Source organism: Serinus canaria, chromosome 12, assembly GCF_022539315.1.
Source record: "Serinus canaria isolate serCan28SL12 chromosome 12, serCan2020, whole genome shotgun sequence".
In the NCBI taxonomy this organism is placed as follows: domain Eukaryota; kingdom Metazoa; phylum Chordata; class Aves; order Passeriformes; family Fringillidae; genus Serinus; species Serinus canaria.
This window is the reverse complement of record NC_066326.1, coordinates 15,114,506-15,128,024: the sequence shown is the minus strand read 5'-3', so window position 1 is coordinate 15,128,024 and position 13,519 is coordinate 15,114,506. Positions and strand designations below refer to the sequence as shown.

The 13,519-nt window shown below is 44.5% G+C and overlaps 1 protein-coding gene across 3 annotated transcripts in view; it reads left to right on the top strand.

Moving 5' to 3' along the window:
- Positions 1-13,519, top strand: part of SFMBT1 (Scm like with four mbt domains 1) — a 70,045-nt gene that overhangs the window by 21,819 nt on the left and 34,707 nt on the right. The window contains exons 1-2 of one of the 3 annotated variants that reach the window (XM_050979406.1): positions 11,139-11,298; positions 13,250-13,411. In XM_050979406.1, the coding sequence (XP_050835363.1) occupies positions 13,384-13,411 (28 nt within the window). In that variant the 5' untranslated portion in view covers positions 11,139-11,298; positions 13,250-13,383. Of the gene's footprint in view, positions 1-11,138; positions 11,299-13,249; positions 13,412-13,519 lie in introns of those variants that run through there. The other 2 variants (XM_050979403.1, XM_030227966.2) reach the window with 2 other exon arrangements.

The following is a 13,519-nucleotide window of genomic DNA, read 5'->3' as shown; positions in this document are numbered from 1 at the left end:
AAATATAATTTAAATAAAACAGGTCAGCTTTGTGTGTGCAGCCATGCAGTGACTGACTATGTGAAGCTTGTTAAGTACCAACATCTAACTTACACAACAAGGCTGAATTCCCTCGTGCTGGTTGTGAATTGGTATTTTTGAGGACTGTGCTGTGTAGATCTCCTAGAGCTGTAGGAGCACTGCTCTTCTGTTCACAGCACAGAACCTCTGGAGCGAGTGGGTGATGCTCTGGAGGGTGGAAAGCATTGAGAGCAAACAGCTAGAAGGGGGAGGAGGGTTTCAAGGCTTCTCAAACATTATTTGGGTCTGATACCTTAAGAAATCAGCTGTTGCTGTAAGCGCAGGTAACCTGAAAGTGTGATCCAAGCTCCTGTTTTGCACTCCATAACTCACTGAAAGCTGCTGTGTAGCTCCAAATTTAAGTTGCATTGATCAGCTAGGTCCTAGTGACAGAGCTGTCTTCCCATGGCTTCTCCTGGCATGGTGCCCTGGGAGATTTCCAAAATGTGAGAGCCACAGAACAGTGCCAGGCTGCTGTGCTGCTCCGTGGCTGCAGGACAGGCTCATGCTTGAGCTGTGCTGCACATCCCTTCTCAGGAAAAACAGTCCCTGACCTGTGAGCTGGGTGCTGCCCCTGCTGATGTTGCCAGTTAATGCCTGCTCGAGAGCTTGGGGCAGTTCAGGTGAATCTGGAAAGTCAACATTTTCTTACTTGAGCTCCACAGCTTCTGCTCTGTGCTTGGATATTTCCTGTGCTCCATCATCCTGTGGAGCAAAGCACACTGTGTGACAGCCAGGGTGATGGGATACTGACAGGCTTATAAATAACAGAAGACTGGAAGCTTCATTCATCTCTGCTGTTAGAATTGAATGCTGTGCCTGATCAGGAAGATGAAGGGGGTAGTAGTTGTTTATAAATCTTATAAATAAAGGTTTAGCCTAGACACGGTCTCCTCTTTGGCTTTGCTGGGAGTTTGTCCCCATGGAAAGTTTAGTGTGGGGTAGGATGAATGAGTGGGTGTGGAACTGCCTTCTCCAGAGTGGTGCAGCCTTATTTTCCTTAAGTTATGAGCAGAGCTACAGCCAAGTTACAAAGCATGTTCACAAGTCTTTTAAGAACATGTAAGTGGTGAAGTCTGGAAACAACCATTTTGAGGTCCATTTCCTTGTTCCAGGCTGAGCCCTGAGGAGCTGTTATTCTCAAGAAAAGCCTGACCTCTTCTTTCAGGTTCCTCCTCTTTCTTTAACATGAAAGGTTCTCATAGCACATGTTGAGGCAAGAACTTATTTGGACATTTACTGTTTGATTTTTGTTCTCTTCGTTGTTGCTCGCTTGTTTGTGAAAGCAGTAAAATAAATTACCAAGTCTTCTGCTGAAGGGTTGGTGGGCTTAGTCCCCAACTTTTTCATGATAATCTCTGGACTAACTAGTTAATGCTGAAAGAAGGAAATTTTGTTTCTGAAGCAACTGGCTGTTTTCTAGGTGTTTGCTCTTCCTTTTCCCCTGAGTTTCTCTGATCCTGAGGGCAAAACTGCAGTGATTGCTTTTACTGACCCCCTCTTTTCCCTCTTCTCTCCCTTGCTCCCCCTCTCCCCAGCTGTGCGTGTACCAGGAGGAAGAGCCTAACACCCTTTCCTACTTGAGGCTTTTCTTATCAAATCTAAGTTTTTCAGGCATGATACTTCTTTAAATATGCATGACCTAATGTGTCTGTGGTTGGGGAACTGAGTGGTGCTAAAAGTGATCTTGTTGTCTGAGGAGTGTTCTGGTGTTTCCTCTTCATAATCCAGGCAGCACTAAGGATGGAGCAGAGCTGTTTCCAAGGCACTAGTGAATCTCCACACTCAAAAATGCTAAAGAAGTAACTGGTACCACTGAGTGAACACATGGAAGATAATGTTTGAAAGTGCATGGAAAGAAAAAGTGTTTAAAATCTGCCCCGCTCAAGATTTCAGAGTAAGGTTTGAATAAGAAAAGCTCCTGATCTTTACCTGTTGCATTTGCAGCATCTGAAGTGCAAAAGTACAGTTTTTGAGTGTTCTGACTTCAGCATTGCAAGGCTGCAAGAGCACTGTGTTTGGGTTTGTTTTGTTTTTTAAGTAAAGAGCCTTGTGAGTGATCCCAACTCAGAGCTGCCAGGTGTTAATTTAACCTTCCAGCTCATGATGACATCTTTTTGTCCTGCTTGGTTAAAGCTGCTTCTTTATGGGGTCCCCCACAAGTTGATCCTCTTTTTCCCCTGGAAGTCCTTGCCTCACTGTAAGGGCTGATTTGCTGTGATGTCTGTCTCCCTTTCCTCACTGCACTGCTTTTCTCTCCTTCCTATTTTGGCAGCTCCCATTTTAGAGAGCTGCAGTTGTAACCTTGTTTTGCTGGGCAGACGAGGAGCCTCGATGCAGTTCAGTGCCACTGCAACCTTCCTGGGGCTCATCAGCATCTTCACCTTTGCCTTCTTGCCTTGAGCACTTAGACTTTAAAAATAACCTCTCCTCCTGTGGCAAAGCCTCCTTTACCCTTCACCCTGAGAATTAAAATTAACAGCACTTGGACACATCTAAAAGTGAAAGGTGCCATTTTTCTGTGGAAAAGAAGTAGCTTGTTCAGATCATCTATGGCACAAAGGTATGAAATAAGTTTTGTAAAAATTAAAATTCAGGTGGGGGGTTATGCAGATTGCCTTATTTGAATATTTAAATGTTCTGTAGCTTTTTTGATGACTGCTTTATCATTGTTTTCCATATATATGCAATGATGCTCATTTACAGCCTTCCCCAATCAGTTATACAGCAAATACCACTGCTATAAATAAAATGTCATTTGCAGGAGACAGGGTTTTGGAAGTTAAATGAGGAAGAAATATTAGCTGTGATCAGTTGGTCAGGATTTTCTCTACAGGATTATTAAAAGGAGTGGTTGAAATGTGGATTTTCCATTCCTTTTTGATACTAGCCAAGGAATACTTCAGGGCTTCAGATAGTGTTTCAGAAAGATTGTCCAAGAGAAAAAAAAAAGTCTGGGGATGTTATCTCATGTTGCAGCTCAGCCAATGTAGTATTTGGCAATCAAAAAGCAGCAGTGCTGCTTGTCACCATCCCTGGCCATGCAGTCTCGCCCTCCTCTCTGCCATGGCTGCTGTCTTAATCCTGCAGTCAGCTGTTTCTTCTCTCCAGCAGGAAACTAATAGCTGTTGGGTTTTGTTTTTTTTCCCCTTGTTCTTTTCTTGGTCAGATCATGCTTTGGCTTGTTTGGTGCTTCTGCACTGTCTACTAAATAATTCAGATATTTCTGTCTAGTTATTCAGTATCACTGGCTTTGCTTTTAGCATTTGAGCTGTGTCAGTAAACTCATATTTGTCACCATCAGGGAAAATACACTGATTTTTGCTGTTACACTGTGAAGCCCCAGCAGTATCTACCAGATGCTCACACAGGCACACCTCGGGCGGCTCCTGCTCCTGCCATGAGCTTTCCAGGGAAATCATGTAACCTCCTCTGCAGTTTTATCATGTCTCACATGGGAGTGATAGATCCTACCCTGGAATGGGGAATCTTGTCCTATCAGTCCTAAAGCAATGTGGATTAGATGAGTTTGAGGTGATTATACTCAAGGCTTCCTCATCAGTGATGCTGTTTTGGAGGATATGGAGCAGCTCAGGTCAGGATGCATCTCCTAGTAACAGCACAGGGGGTGTTCAAGAGTGCACAGGAGACCCATGAAACAGGCTGGGGATCAAAGAAAAGATCTATTGAAGCCAGGCTGCAGAGGGCTTTTTCTTGTACAACTGGTGGAACTTAGGATGTAGGATTGCCTGCTCTCAGCACTTATTTTTATGAAAGGCCTTTCAGTAGGCATTGTAGGAAGTTGAATTTTGCCTCATCTAGGATTTCTGATTTGAGGTGATAATTTTTACTCAGTGGTTGAGGTGGAAAGTGATTCTATTTAATAAAAATGGAATTAGAAGTTCTTATATTCACATTTGGAGGCTCGAGCAGAGGGACACAGGCTTTGAAATCCATTCCCCAATGGTGCCCATGCATGGTAGAACTGTGGTTTTGTTTTTGGCTTCCCCTCAATTTTAGGGTGATAATTGACAGTCATGTTTTGACTTTCAAACTGGGGAGTGCCTGTGAGTAGGAAATCTCTGTAGTCTGGCGAGGTTTAACATCTGGATGGTGTATGGGTAACAAGCATTGAATTGAGCTGTCTGCTGGGGAGGAGGGGAAGAGAACATATCCTTGCAGAAGAAGTGAGACCTGCTGCTGTTGAATTGTCTGTGCTGCTGCTGTTTCTGTGCAGTGCTGGGGGAGCACTTTGGGAAGGCTGGGTCAGTTCCAGGCTGCAGGAGCTGCGAAGAGGAGGAGGAGGAGGAAGGAGTGTCCTCCCTCCTTGTCCCCAGGCTGGCAGAGCAGAGCTCTCTGTGTCCCTGTGCAGATGCTGTGCTGGTGCTGGCCCCTGCTGCCTGCAGAGCTCTTTGGGAACGTTCCAGGACTGCTCTGGTCATCAGACCTGCCTTGCACAGTAATGAACCAGCAAGACTGAGCTATGACAGTAAAAACCTGAGACACACAAGTCCTAGAGTGATGCTGGACTCTGAAACATGGGTTTGTGAAGAAAATGACCGGGCAGGTCTGAGACCTGACTCTTTGAAATCTGTACTCTCATTTATTTGAGTTTGATCTGAAATGAAGAGCTGCTTCTCATAGCATTTCTGAAAGGCCTGAGCACTGATGGCCTTGAGGATGAGGTGGCATTGTAGAGTGGGGTCAGTGTGTGTTGGGTGTGGCTGTCACCTTTTAAGAGTCCTCTTTCCTGTTCATCTTCTTGCTAGTAGGTACCACAGCATCCTTGTTAGGGAAAATGACCTCAGATGTCACTTTCCAAAGAGCACTTCTGCAGCCACAGGCTTTCCTTGTTTGTTTGCCTGTTGTACCCTGTGCTGGCCGCTCAGGAGTAAGTTAATTTCTCTGTAAGGAAAATCATAAGGAGTTCTTAGTCTTTGTAAGGGGTTCTTAGTCTGTTTTGATCCAACTTGATTTGTTGTGATGACTGCTTTTGCTAAAACTGTGTCCTATTTGCTTCTGCAGCTTTTATTTGCAATTATGGAGGGTTTTTTTTTAGTGCCACTGCTTGTTAAGATAGGTTTTCTGTCTCTTGGACAGTTTGATTTGCAGTTGCATCTGTTTGTACAGACCTTATGTTCAAATAACATTAGTGGGCATAAAAGCAAATAAAGATGCTATGATTAAGGGCTTTTTAATTGAAATTATTTAAGATTAAATTACTTAGATTGAAATTATATGATACCAAAACTGCAAATATTGAAATAAGTTATCTTCTGTCTTAATTTTCACTCCAGCCTGCCACTGACACTATTTTAAAAACAGGAATATAAAGTTCAACAACTGAGTCAATTTCTAAACCCAAATCTGAGTTGTCCTGTGGTTGTGGTGGCACTCATGGGAGTGTTGCCCTTTCAGAGTGTAGCTTGTGGATGAGAAATGAGTATAATATATTACTTTTTTCTGCATCGTGTGCCATTTCAATGGCATGGCAAAAGAAGGAAAAGAGTAGGAGTGGGCTTTTACATGCAAAAGACATTTTATGTCATGGATTTTTTCTTAAATGTCTTTCTTGCAAGATGCCTTCCTTCCCCCACCAGTCTTCTCCTTTGTTGTATTTTCTGCAGTGATGCCATCCATTAGTTGGTTCTCTGAAACAGGAGCTCATTTCCAAAGAAGGATTTGGGAGATTGTGCAGAGTTTTTTTCCCTTCATGTGACTTGGGTGCTGAGTCAAGCTGAGTGTCCTGTTCAGGTTTTATTCAAAGATTTTCCTGTAACACATGCACAGAATATGAGTTGGCAGCAAAGACTTGTTTGAACAAATCAAACCTCGTGGCAGAGTTAGGGAACCATTTATTGTAACTCTGTGAAGACTGCATTGACCTTCTTATGTTGTCTGCAGGCCTGGCATCCTTTGTAGACTGAAATTAGTTTCCAAACCTGCTGTTCTGAGGTTTCTCCAGTAATTCTCATGTTTTGGGCACTTACAGATTAATTTGTATCTTTGGTAATTGCCCCAATGTAGAGTGAAGGTACTTTTTGATTTAAAACTCATTTCTCTCATGTAGTGGATGGGCTCCTCAAAGGGAGTGTGAAGGGTTCCTTCCTCTGCTGGCAGATTAACTCTTGCCTATGGCTTCCTCATGGGCAGCATCCCTTTCCCCATCACTGTATCCCATGGGATTCCATACTTATATGCACCAGTGATTCAGATCCAGAGGCAGAAGTCAGTTTCTTTCCATCTGAGCACTCTCTTTTATCTCACCATGAATCATACTACATTTTACTGATAGAATATTTGCTTGTTCATGCTGCTTGTCTTTGTAAGGAGGATAAGAAGCTGCCAGGCTGTTGTCTGGGACTTGGTAGCAGCAGGAACTTCACGTTTTTCCTTCATCTTCTTTTCCAACTTGTAACTTCAGGCAGTTATATTCATACAATAGGACATGAAATAAAAAAAATCAGCAATGAAAACAGAGCAATCTGTTCTGTGTGGTTTCTTTATTTGGCCCATAACCCCCAACGTGCTTGTAGTCTGCATGCCATGAAAGCAGATGAAGAGAGCAGAATAATGCTGAAGATTTTGCATTTAAAAAAGAAACAGAACTCCCAACTATCTTAAACAATAGAGGCAAACTGTATTTAACAGCTCCTCTTTGCAACCACTTACAAACCTAAGGGAACTTTTTGGAAGACCCTGTTGTGTGTTATTCCCCTGTCAAGTCAGGGCTCTCTCTGTCCAGTGGCATTTAAATTAGCTGGGAATAGAGCTGTGACTGTTCCATTCTCACCTGGACTTAACCTGCAGTCCCATGGAAATTGCTTTACTGGCTGGGGAGCTCAGCACGGGGTGGAAAGTCAGATCCTGTAATTTGTTGAGCTGGACCTGTGTGTTTCAAGATTCATTAACCAGGCTTCCCAGTTCCAGGTGTGTTACCTGGATGGTCAGGCAGATCCAGGCTCTGAGTCAAATCCTGGAAGCCACTGGACTTCAGGCAGGGGTCAGGGTTGGAAAACAGACATTAATTGACCTAATCTAAGTGGAAAAGATCAACATCATGCATGGTATCAGCAAAATTCTGCTAAATGGGTTATTGTTCATTGTTTTTTTTCTGTGATGTACAGTAGCCCTGACGAAAGATGGAGTTAAAGGTCTCATTTAGTGACTCCTTTTCTCTGGTAAATATTTTTATGCTGTTAAAATGTACGTTCGCAGACATCTCCACATGTTCAAGGCAGAAAGGACTGCCAGGCTGTAACCTTTCAGTCTGCTGTGAGGTTCCTGTTTATTTGACTGTAATGCCAGCACTTGCTGCATTTATCCTGATGTGAGGGGCTCTGGTTCCCTGGTGCAGCGTCCCCGTGCCCTGTCCTGGTGGCACAGCCACACTGTCCTGTGTGCTGCAGGCAAGGAGGGGCCAGGAGCACAGCTGGGGTGCTGCTGTGGGAGTGCCTGGACACCTGTCTGTGTGCTGGAGGTGCACAGAGCACAGCAGTGTTCAACCCTGTAAAGAACTGGGGGCTTTGCTGGTTCAGTGTGCACAGAGCAGCCTCTGCTGGCTCTGCTCACCTTGATGGGTCAGACTGTGTCAGTGCAGGGGAGCTGTCACAAACACAGGCCTTTTGTTTTGAGTAAACCCTTGGAACAGAACTGATCCCTTTCTTGTTGCATTGCAGGGCAGTGGTGCAGGCTGCATCCCCTGCAGGGTGTTTGTTTGTGGTTAGCTCCATGTGGAAGGTGTGAGGCGTGTTCCAGAGCCACACAAATCTGTAAGCCTGGCCTGCTGATGTTGGCAATGGTCTGGAACCTCCTCAGCAGAGTCTTTGCCCCTTTTACATCTTACAAGAATTGCTTTGGGAGGGTAAGAACACAAGGTGTGTTCTTTAAATGCACTTCTCTTTGAGGAGTCCCAGCGTTGCTGTTGCAATGGAGTGGATGAGCCTGCCTGAGTTCTCTTCTGCTCAAACAGATTTAATGGGGGCAGCAGGGAGTTTTCAGGGCTACTGGTCTGTGAGTAGAGATTTCAGCCCAGGAGTGAGAGAAATTGTAGTAAATTTTAATAATGAATCCAGCTCTGGTGATAGTTCCTATTTGCATTTATATACATATGTAATCTTCATGTTCAGTGGTATCAGTGGAGTTTTGCTGTTCAGATAAGATAACTTAAAGGAGATGTTTTACCTTGGTAGATGGTGGTTCTACCTGCATAAAAGGTGATTCAGTGGTTTGTTTGTATTTGATAAATCCTTACAGAATCAGGCCAATAAGCTGCTTTTCACAGACCAGCTGTTTCATTTGTGTGTGTAAAAATAATGCCTTAAAGAACTGCAAGTCAGCCAAAGGTTTCTGCTCTCCACATTGGGTGAGATAATTCCTTCAACAGCTGTGACTAATGAAGTTGGTAGTATTTTAATTTCTTTGTTATAGAGGCATCAAACTTTATTTTGCCTATCCATAGTCTGCTTTCTGGGCCTTGCAGGTCTTGGAAACATTTGGAGTGTGCTAACAATGCTGAGCCAAGGCTTCTGTGACAGGTAGTTTTCTTTCCTACAGAAACAACCAAAGCTGATTTCTTTCTTCTTGTCACAGAATAGCAATTACAATGGCTTGAAAATTTGGAATTTCAGCATAAATTGGACATTGTGAGAAGTCTTCCACTTTGTCTTTTGTTTGTGGGACATCAGGTACTAGGAAGGCTTGTGAAATACTTATTTTGTTTATACAACCAAAAGTTAGAAAATACCTCAAATGTTATCCGGGCTTCCAGCTGGTAGGGACTAAAGAAGAGAAGACAAAATTATAAGGAAAGCCTTAAACCCTATTTTGACTCTAAAAGGCTTGGAGAACTAGGAGCTTGCATGAAGTATGGAACTCTGGAGACCCTTTCTTGGAGAAGCAGGACCTCTGCCAAGGGCTCCAGCAGGGACAGTGGCAGCAGGATGGAGCAAGAGGGAAGGGCATAGATGTGTGTAGAATAATATTTTGCTTCCCAAGAAAATATTTTTCATGTCCTGTCTAACAAAGAGTTGATGTGGTTGTTGAATGAGAAAACATGGGTCATGTTCCATGTGGCAGCTGAGAGAGAGGCTGGGTTTGTGCCCTCCCTGCTCCTGCAATGTGTCACTGGAGTTAAGAATCCCTCAGGTGGGGGAGAGGAGACGGGCCAAGCCTTGGTGGCTTCAGACACTTGATCTGGGAATCTTAAACAGTTCCTTCACAGGAATTAAAGATTTCCTACACCAGATGCTCTTCTGAATGTTTGTTTGCTTTTGCCTCTCTCAGCCCTGATTTCAAGGGTGAGGGTTTTGTTCAAAGGAGGCAGAAATCTGCCACTGTGCCTGATGGAGGTGGTTGCTGATCTGCTGTGGCAGGTAATCAGCTGTGTCCTTCCACAGAGCTGGCAGCAGTGCTTAGCCAGAGTCTCTGGCTTTTTCCCCCCAAAAAGATGGGGCTGTTTTAAGGAATTGTGCCGATGCCAGTGTGTGAATTTGGATATTTCTATGACTGCAAGTGTATTGCTACAAAATGGTGAATGAAACTCATACTGAATAGCTTGAAAAATAATTTTCTCCAGCGCCGTTGATTTTGGTTCTGCTTGAGAAATTTGCACAATATATCTTTTTTTTGTGCTGAAGACACTTAACTGAGAGTGATATGGAACTCACCAGTATACCTGGAATGCATTTCACAAAAATATTTATGAATCAAGTGCTACACGTTGTAAGTTGAACCAAAAATCACGTTGGCTCCTACCTGCATTGTTTATTGCATTGGATTCTTTTTGTGCTGTAGAATTTAATTTTTCTATATAAAACAGTTCAACTAAAGTTGTCATCCGAGAAGGTCCTTTCCATTTTTGACTTTGTTGTGTCAGTGAGGAGTCTCAGTCAGGCTGGGTGGGGTCCCTGCCCCCTGAGTGGGTGCAGATGTGCTCTCCCAAGGGCTGATGTGTTAGGCCTGGCTTATCTCCTGGGGCAGAGGACCCCGTGCAGCTGCATCTCTGCCTTAGCTCTGCTCGTGCATTGATAAGCTGTGTGGCCTGCGAGTCCCCAGTCACACACAAATCTCAGTTCAAACATGTTCCCCTTTTCCCTGGAGCCTCTATCTCATCTCCGTGTAGCAAAAGGGCCGGCTGAGACCTGTATTTGTGACTGACTGTAGTGGTGTTAGAGTAGAAAAAGGTTTTAAAAAGCTGCTTGGAGCGGTGGGCTTTTTGGAGGCTGTGGAATGGCTGTTTTCTGCGGCAATAATAGAAGCAGAACAGATGAAGTGTGGGTTTTGCACGGCAGCGTCAGGAATTAGGACTGGGGGGGGGGGTCTGTGCCCCGTGGCTTGGAGCCCGGTCCTGCGCAGCGCCAGGATCGGGCCCACCCGATCCTTGAGAAAAACTAGTTACAAATTCTTTATAAGAAGTGCACGTGTCATTTCCCCTCCGAGGAAACGCATCGTTGCTGTTTCTCGTGGTGAAAAAGCCCGGCCAAACGTGTGAATAGGCACAGGGACCCGGAGGACTTTGAGCCCTCTCCTGCCACCCCCCAGAGTAACAAAGGCAGGGACCCGCGCTGCCCCGGCCGCGCATCTCCGGAGCGGAGCGAGCAGGCTCTGGGTGTGCAGGAGCCCTGCCCTGCCCTGCCCATCCCCATCTCCGGAGCAGAGCGAGCAGGCTCTGGGTGTGCAGGAGCCCAGCCCTGCCCTGCCCATCCCCATCTCGGGAGCGACGAGCAGGCTCTGGGTGTGCAGGAGCCCTGCCCCGCGCTGCCCCAGACAGGTTTCCTGCTGCCCGGCCGGGAGCAGCTCCGTGCTGGACACGGTTTGAAATAGATTTTCCTGGGTGCCTCGGCATGAAGGAATTCACTGAAACCCGATCCTTGCTGGCGCTCCGTCCTAAGGGGTGGCTGCTGTCCCCATTGTCTCGTGCGCCTTTGTTTTAAAATGATATTAAGCCTCAGACGCCAGCTGATTTACTTTAATTCAACAGCCAACTTATGTTTGATTTCTTTTCATATTCAAGTGAGCCATCTGGCTTTAATGAACTGTAACTGTTTTTAATGCTGCCTCCAGTTGCTAACATCTGAATATTTCATGTGCTGAAAGGAGATTTGAAATGCAGAAGTGAGACTGAAGAGTCCAAAGTATTTCCGAAGCAGATCTGTTCCAGCAGCACTTGTGCTCCACTTCCCTCGAGATTTATCGAAAGATAATCTTTGGGGTGCCAGACTGTAAGCAGCAGCCATGGTGGGTGCTAATTACAAGTGCTCTCAATTTTGTGTACATAAAACACCACAACTGCTTATGAAATCCTGAGTAACAACCCAACTTGACTTGGGCAGAATATCAATCAGCTCCAACAAGAGCTGCTAGTGTTTGGCATCTTCTAAATCAACAGCCTCTTTGGTGCTTGGGGTTTGGTTTTGTGGGTTTGTTTTGGGGTTTTGGTGGGTAGGGTAGCGTCCTAAATATTTTCATGTTGCATAAAGAAAAAAAGAAAAAAAAAGAGTGTAGTTGTGTCACACAGTTTAGTTATAGAAGCTAATTGAGAACTGTATCCCATAAACTGAAAATAGCTTAATTGCAATTAATTCTGAGTATGCTGTGCCAGGGCTACACTGTTCTAAAGCAGTAGCATATCCTCAAACTTGTGGAATACATGCTTTGCTCACGGCATTGCCTTTGCTTTGGCTTAGCACTGTGATAGCTGATAGACTTGGGACAGGCCATTACCAAGGCATGTTTTGATGAATGATTAAAAAGTGTTTTGTTGGTTGGTTCTTCTCTGTGTGCTGAGCATCGTGCCAGTGACATCCTCTTCCAGCATCACTTGATAAAAGATGGAATAGATGGAAGCTCAGCCTGTGTAGGGAGAGGATAATCTGGGAACATGTGCTTGAGTTACCTTACCCTGCTCTGCTTTGTCCTCTGGGCCTGGAACAACTGTGGGGAACCAGTGGAGAGTGAGAGTGGAGCCTGTGCCTGATTTCTCAGTACATTCTCACAGAGGCAGAGCTGGGTGGGAGTTCATGTGTGACCTTGTGGTTGCATGCTGAGCTCAGACTTTCTGAGCTGGAGTGGAGCAGGTTAGAGGCACCAGCAGAAATTGGCAGCTGGGTTCCATTCCAGACACATTCCTGTGAAGCTGTAATGAATAAAAGTTATTAGTATCTTCTACACAGTAGAAGATACTAATAACTTTTATGGTAGCATTAAGCTACCATTCAGTAGGAGCTCTTAATGATAAGTCTTGCTACTCTCAAATTTTTTTTTTCACATGTAATGAAAATTTTTGAAGTTTCCTGTAGTTTTGATTGTACTTGAACTTCCTACATGACTGAGCACTGCTGCTGGATATTTTATTCCATTCAAGTTTGATGATTATTTGTGTGTGAAGGAAGCTACCAGTGTTGTGTGTCTCTAAGGGTTATCAGGTAGTCTGAATAGACACTATAGCTGAGCAAAACTCAAAATCAGAGACTTTTCTAATGTGTAGGACTTCCTTTTTATAAGCTTTGTTATTCAAAATGTGTTCATTTCAGAAGCACAACCTATGCTTTTTAGAACCTGATTTTTAGTCTCCTCTATTATTTCAGGTATATCACTTAAATAAAACAGGTGCTTCACAGACATATTCAACAAGAATGCAAAGGGTTTTTGAGATTACCTTTTTCTTACAAGAATTTTCAAGCCAATAATCTTGGTTTTATGATTTATATAAAGATGTCAGTCAAAGTGTGTTACTTCTAAAGAAACGTGTTAGCTAGACTCTTATTTACTATGCAACTTTGCTTTTGTGGAAAATTTTGTAAAGAAACAAAACTGGTGGTTCACTTCTAATGAGCTGGTGGGCTTGCTTCAGTCCTGTTTTTACTTACTTTCTAGCATTCATCATGAAACAATTATTGAATTGCTAATAGGAATAGGTTTGTAAATTGGATATTAGGAAGAAATGTTTGCCTGTGAGGGTGGTGAGGCCCTGGCACAGGTGCCCAGAGCAGCTGTGGCTGTCCCTGGATCCCTGGAATGCCCAAGGCCAGGTGGGATGGGACCTGGGCAGCCTGGGGGAGTGGAAGGTGTCCCTGCCGATGGAATGAGATGATCTTCGAGTTCTCTTCCAACTGAAACCACTCTAGGATTCTATCTTAAAAGTGGCTGAAGATCCCATGAAGGTTTCCTTACCAGCTGTTCCTTTCAGGTGTTTTCCAGGATCCTTTCCTGAATGTCCTGGCTGCTGTGGAAGGCAGGAGGTGACTCATGACCACCAAACAGTGACAGCCTTGGACCCCCCTGCTTCTGGCTGCTGGGAACAGCCACTGGGCTCCTGTGGAGATGAATGGAGAACAGCAGTATGATGCAGGTAACAGTTCAGCCCAGCTCCCTGGCCAGCTTCTCTAAAAACATGGGCAGTGTGGGGGAAAGATGAGCACACTGAGTGTCCCACAGTGCCTGTGCCTGGTGCTGTTCA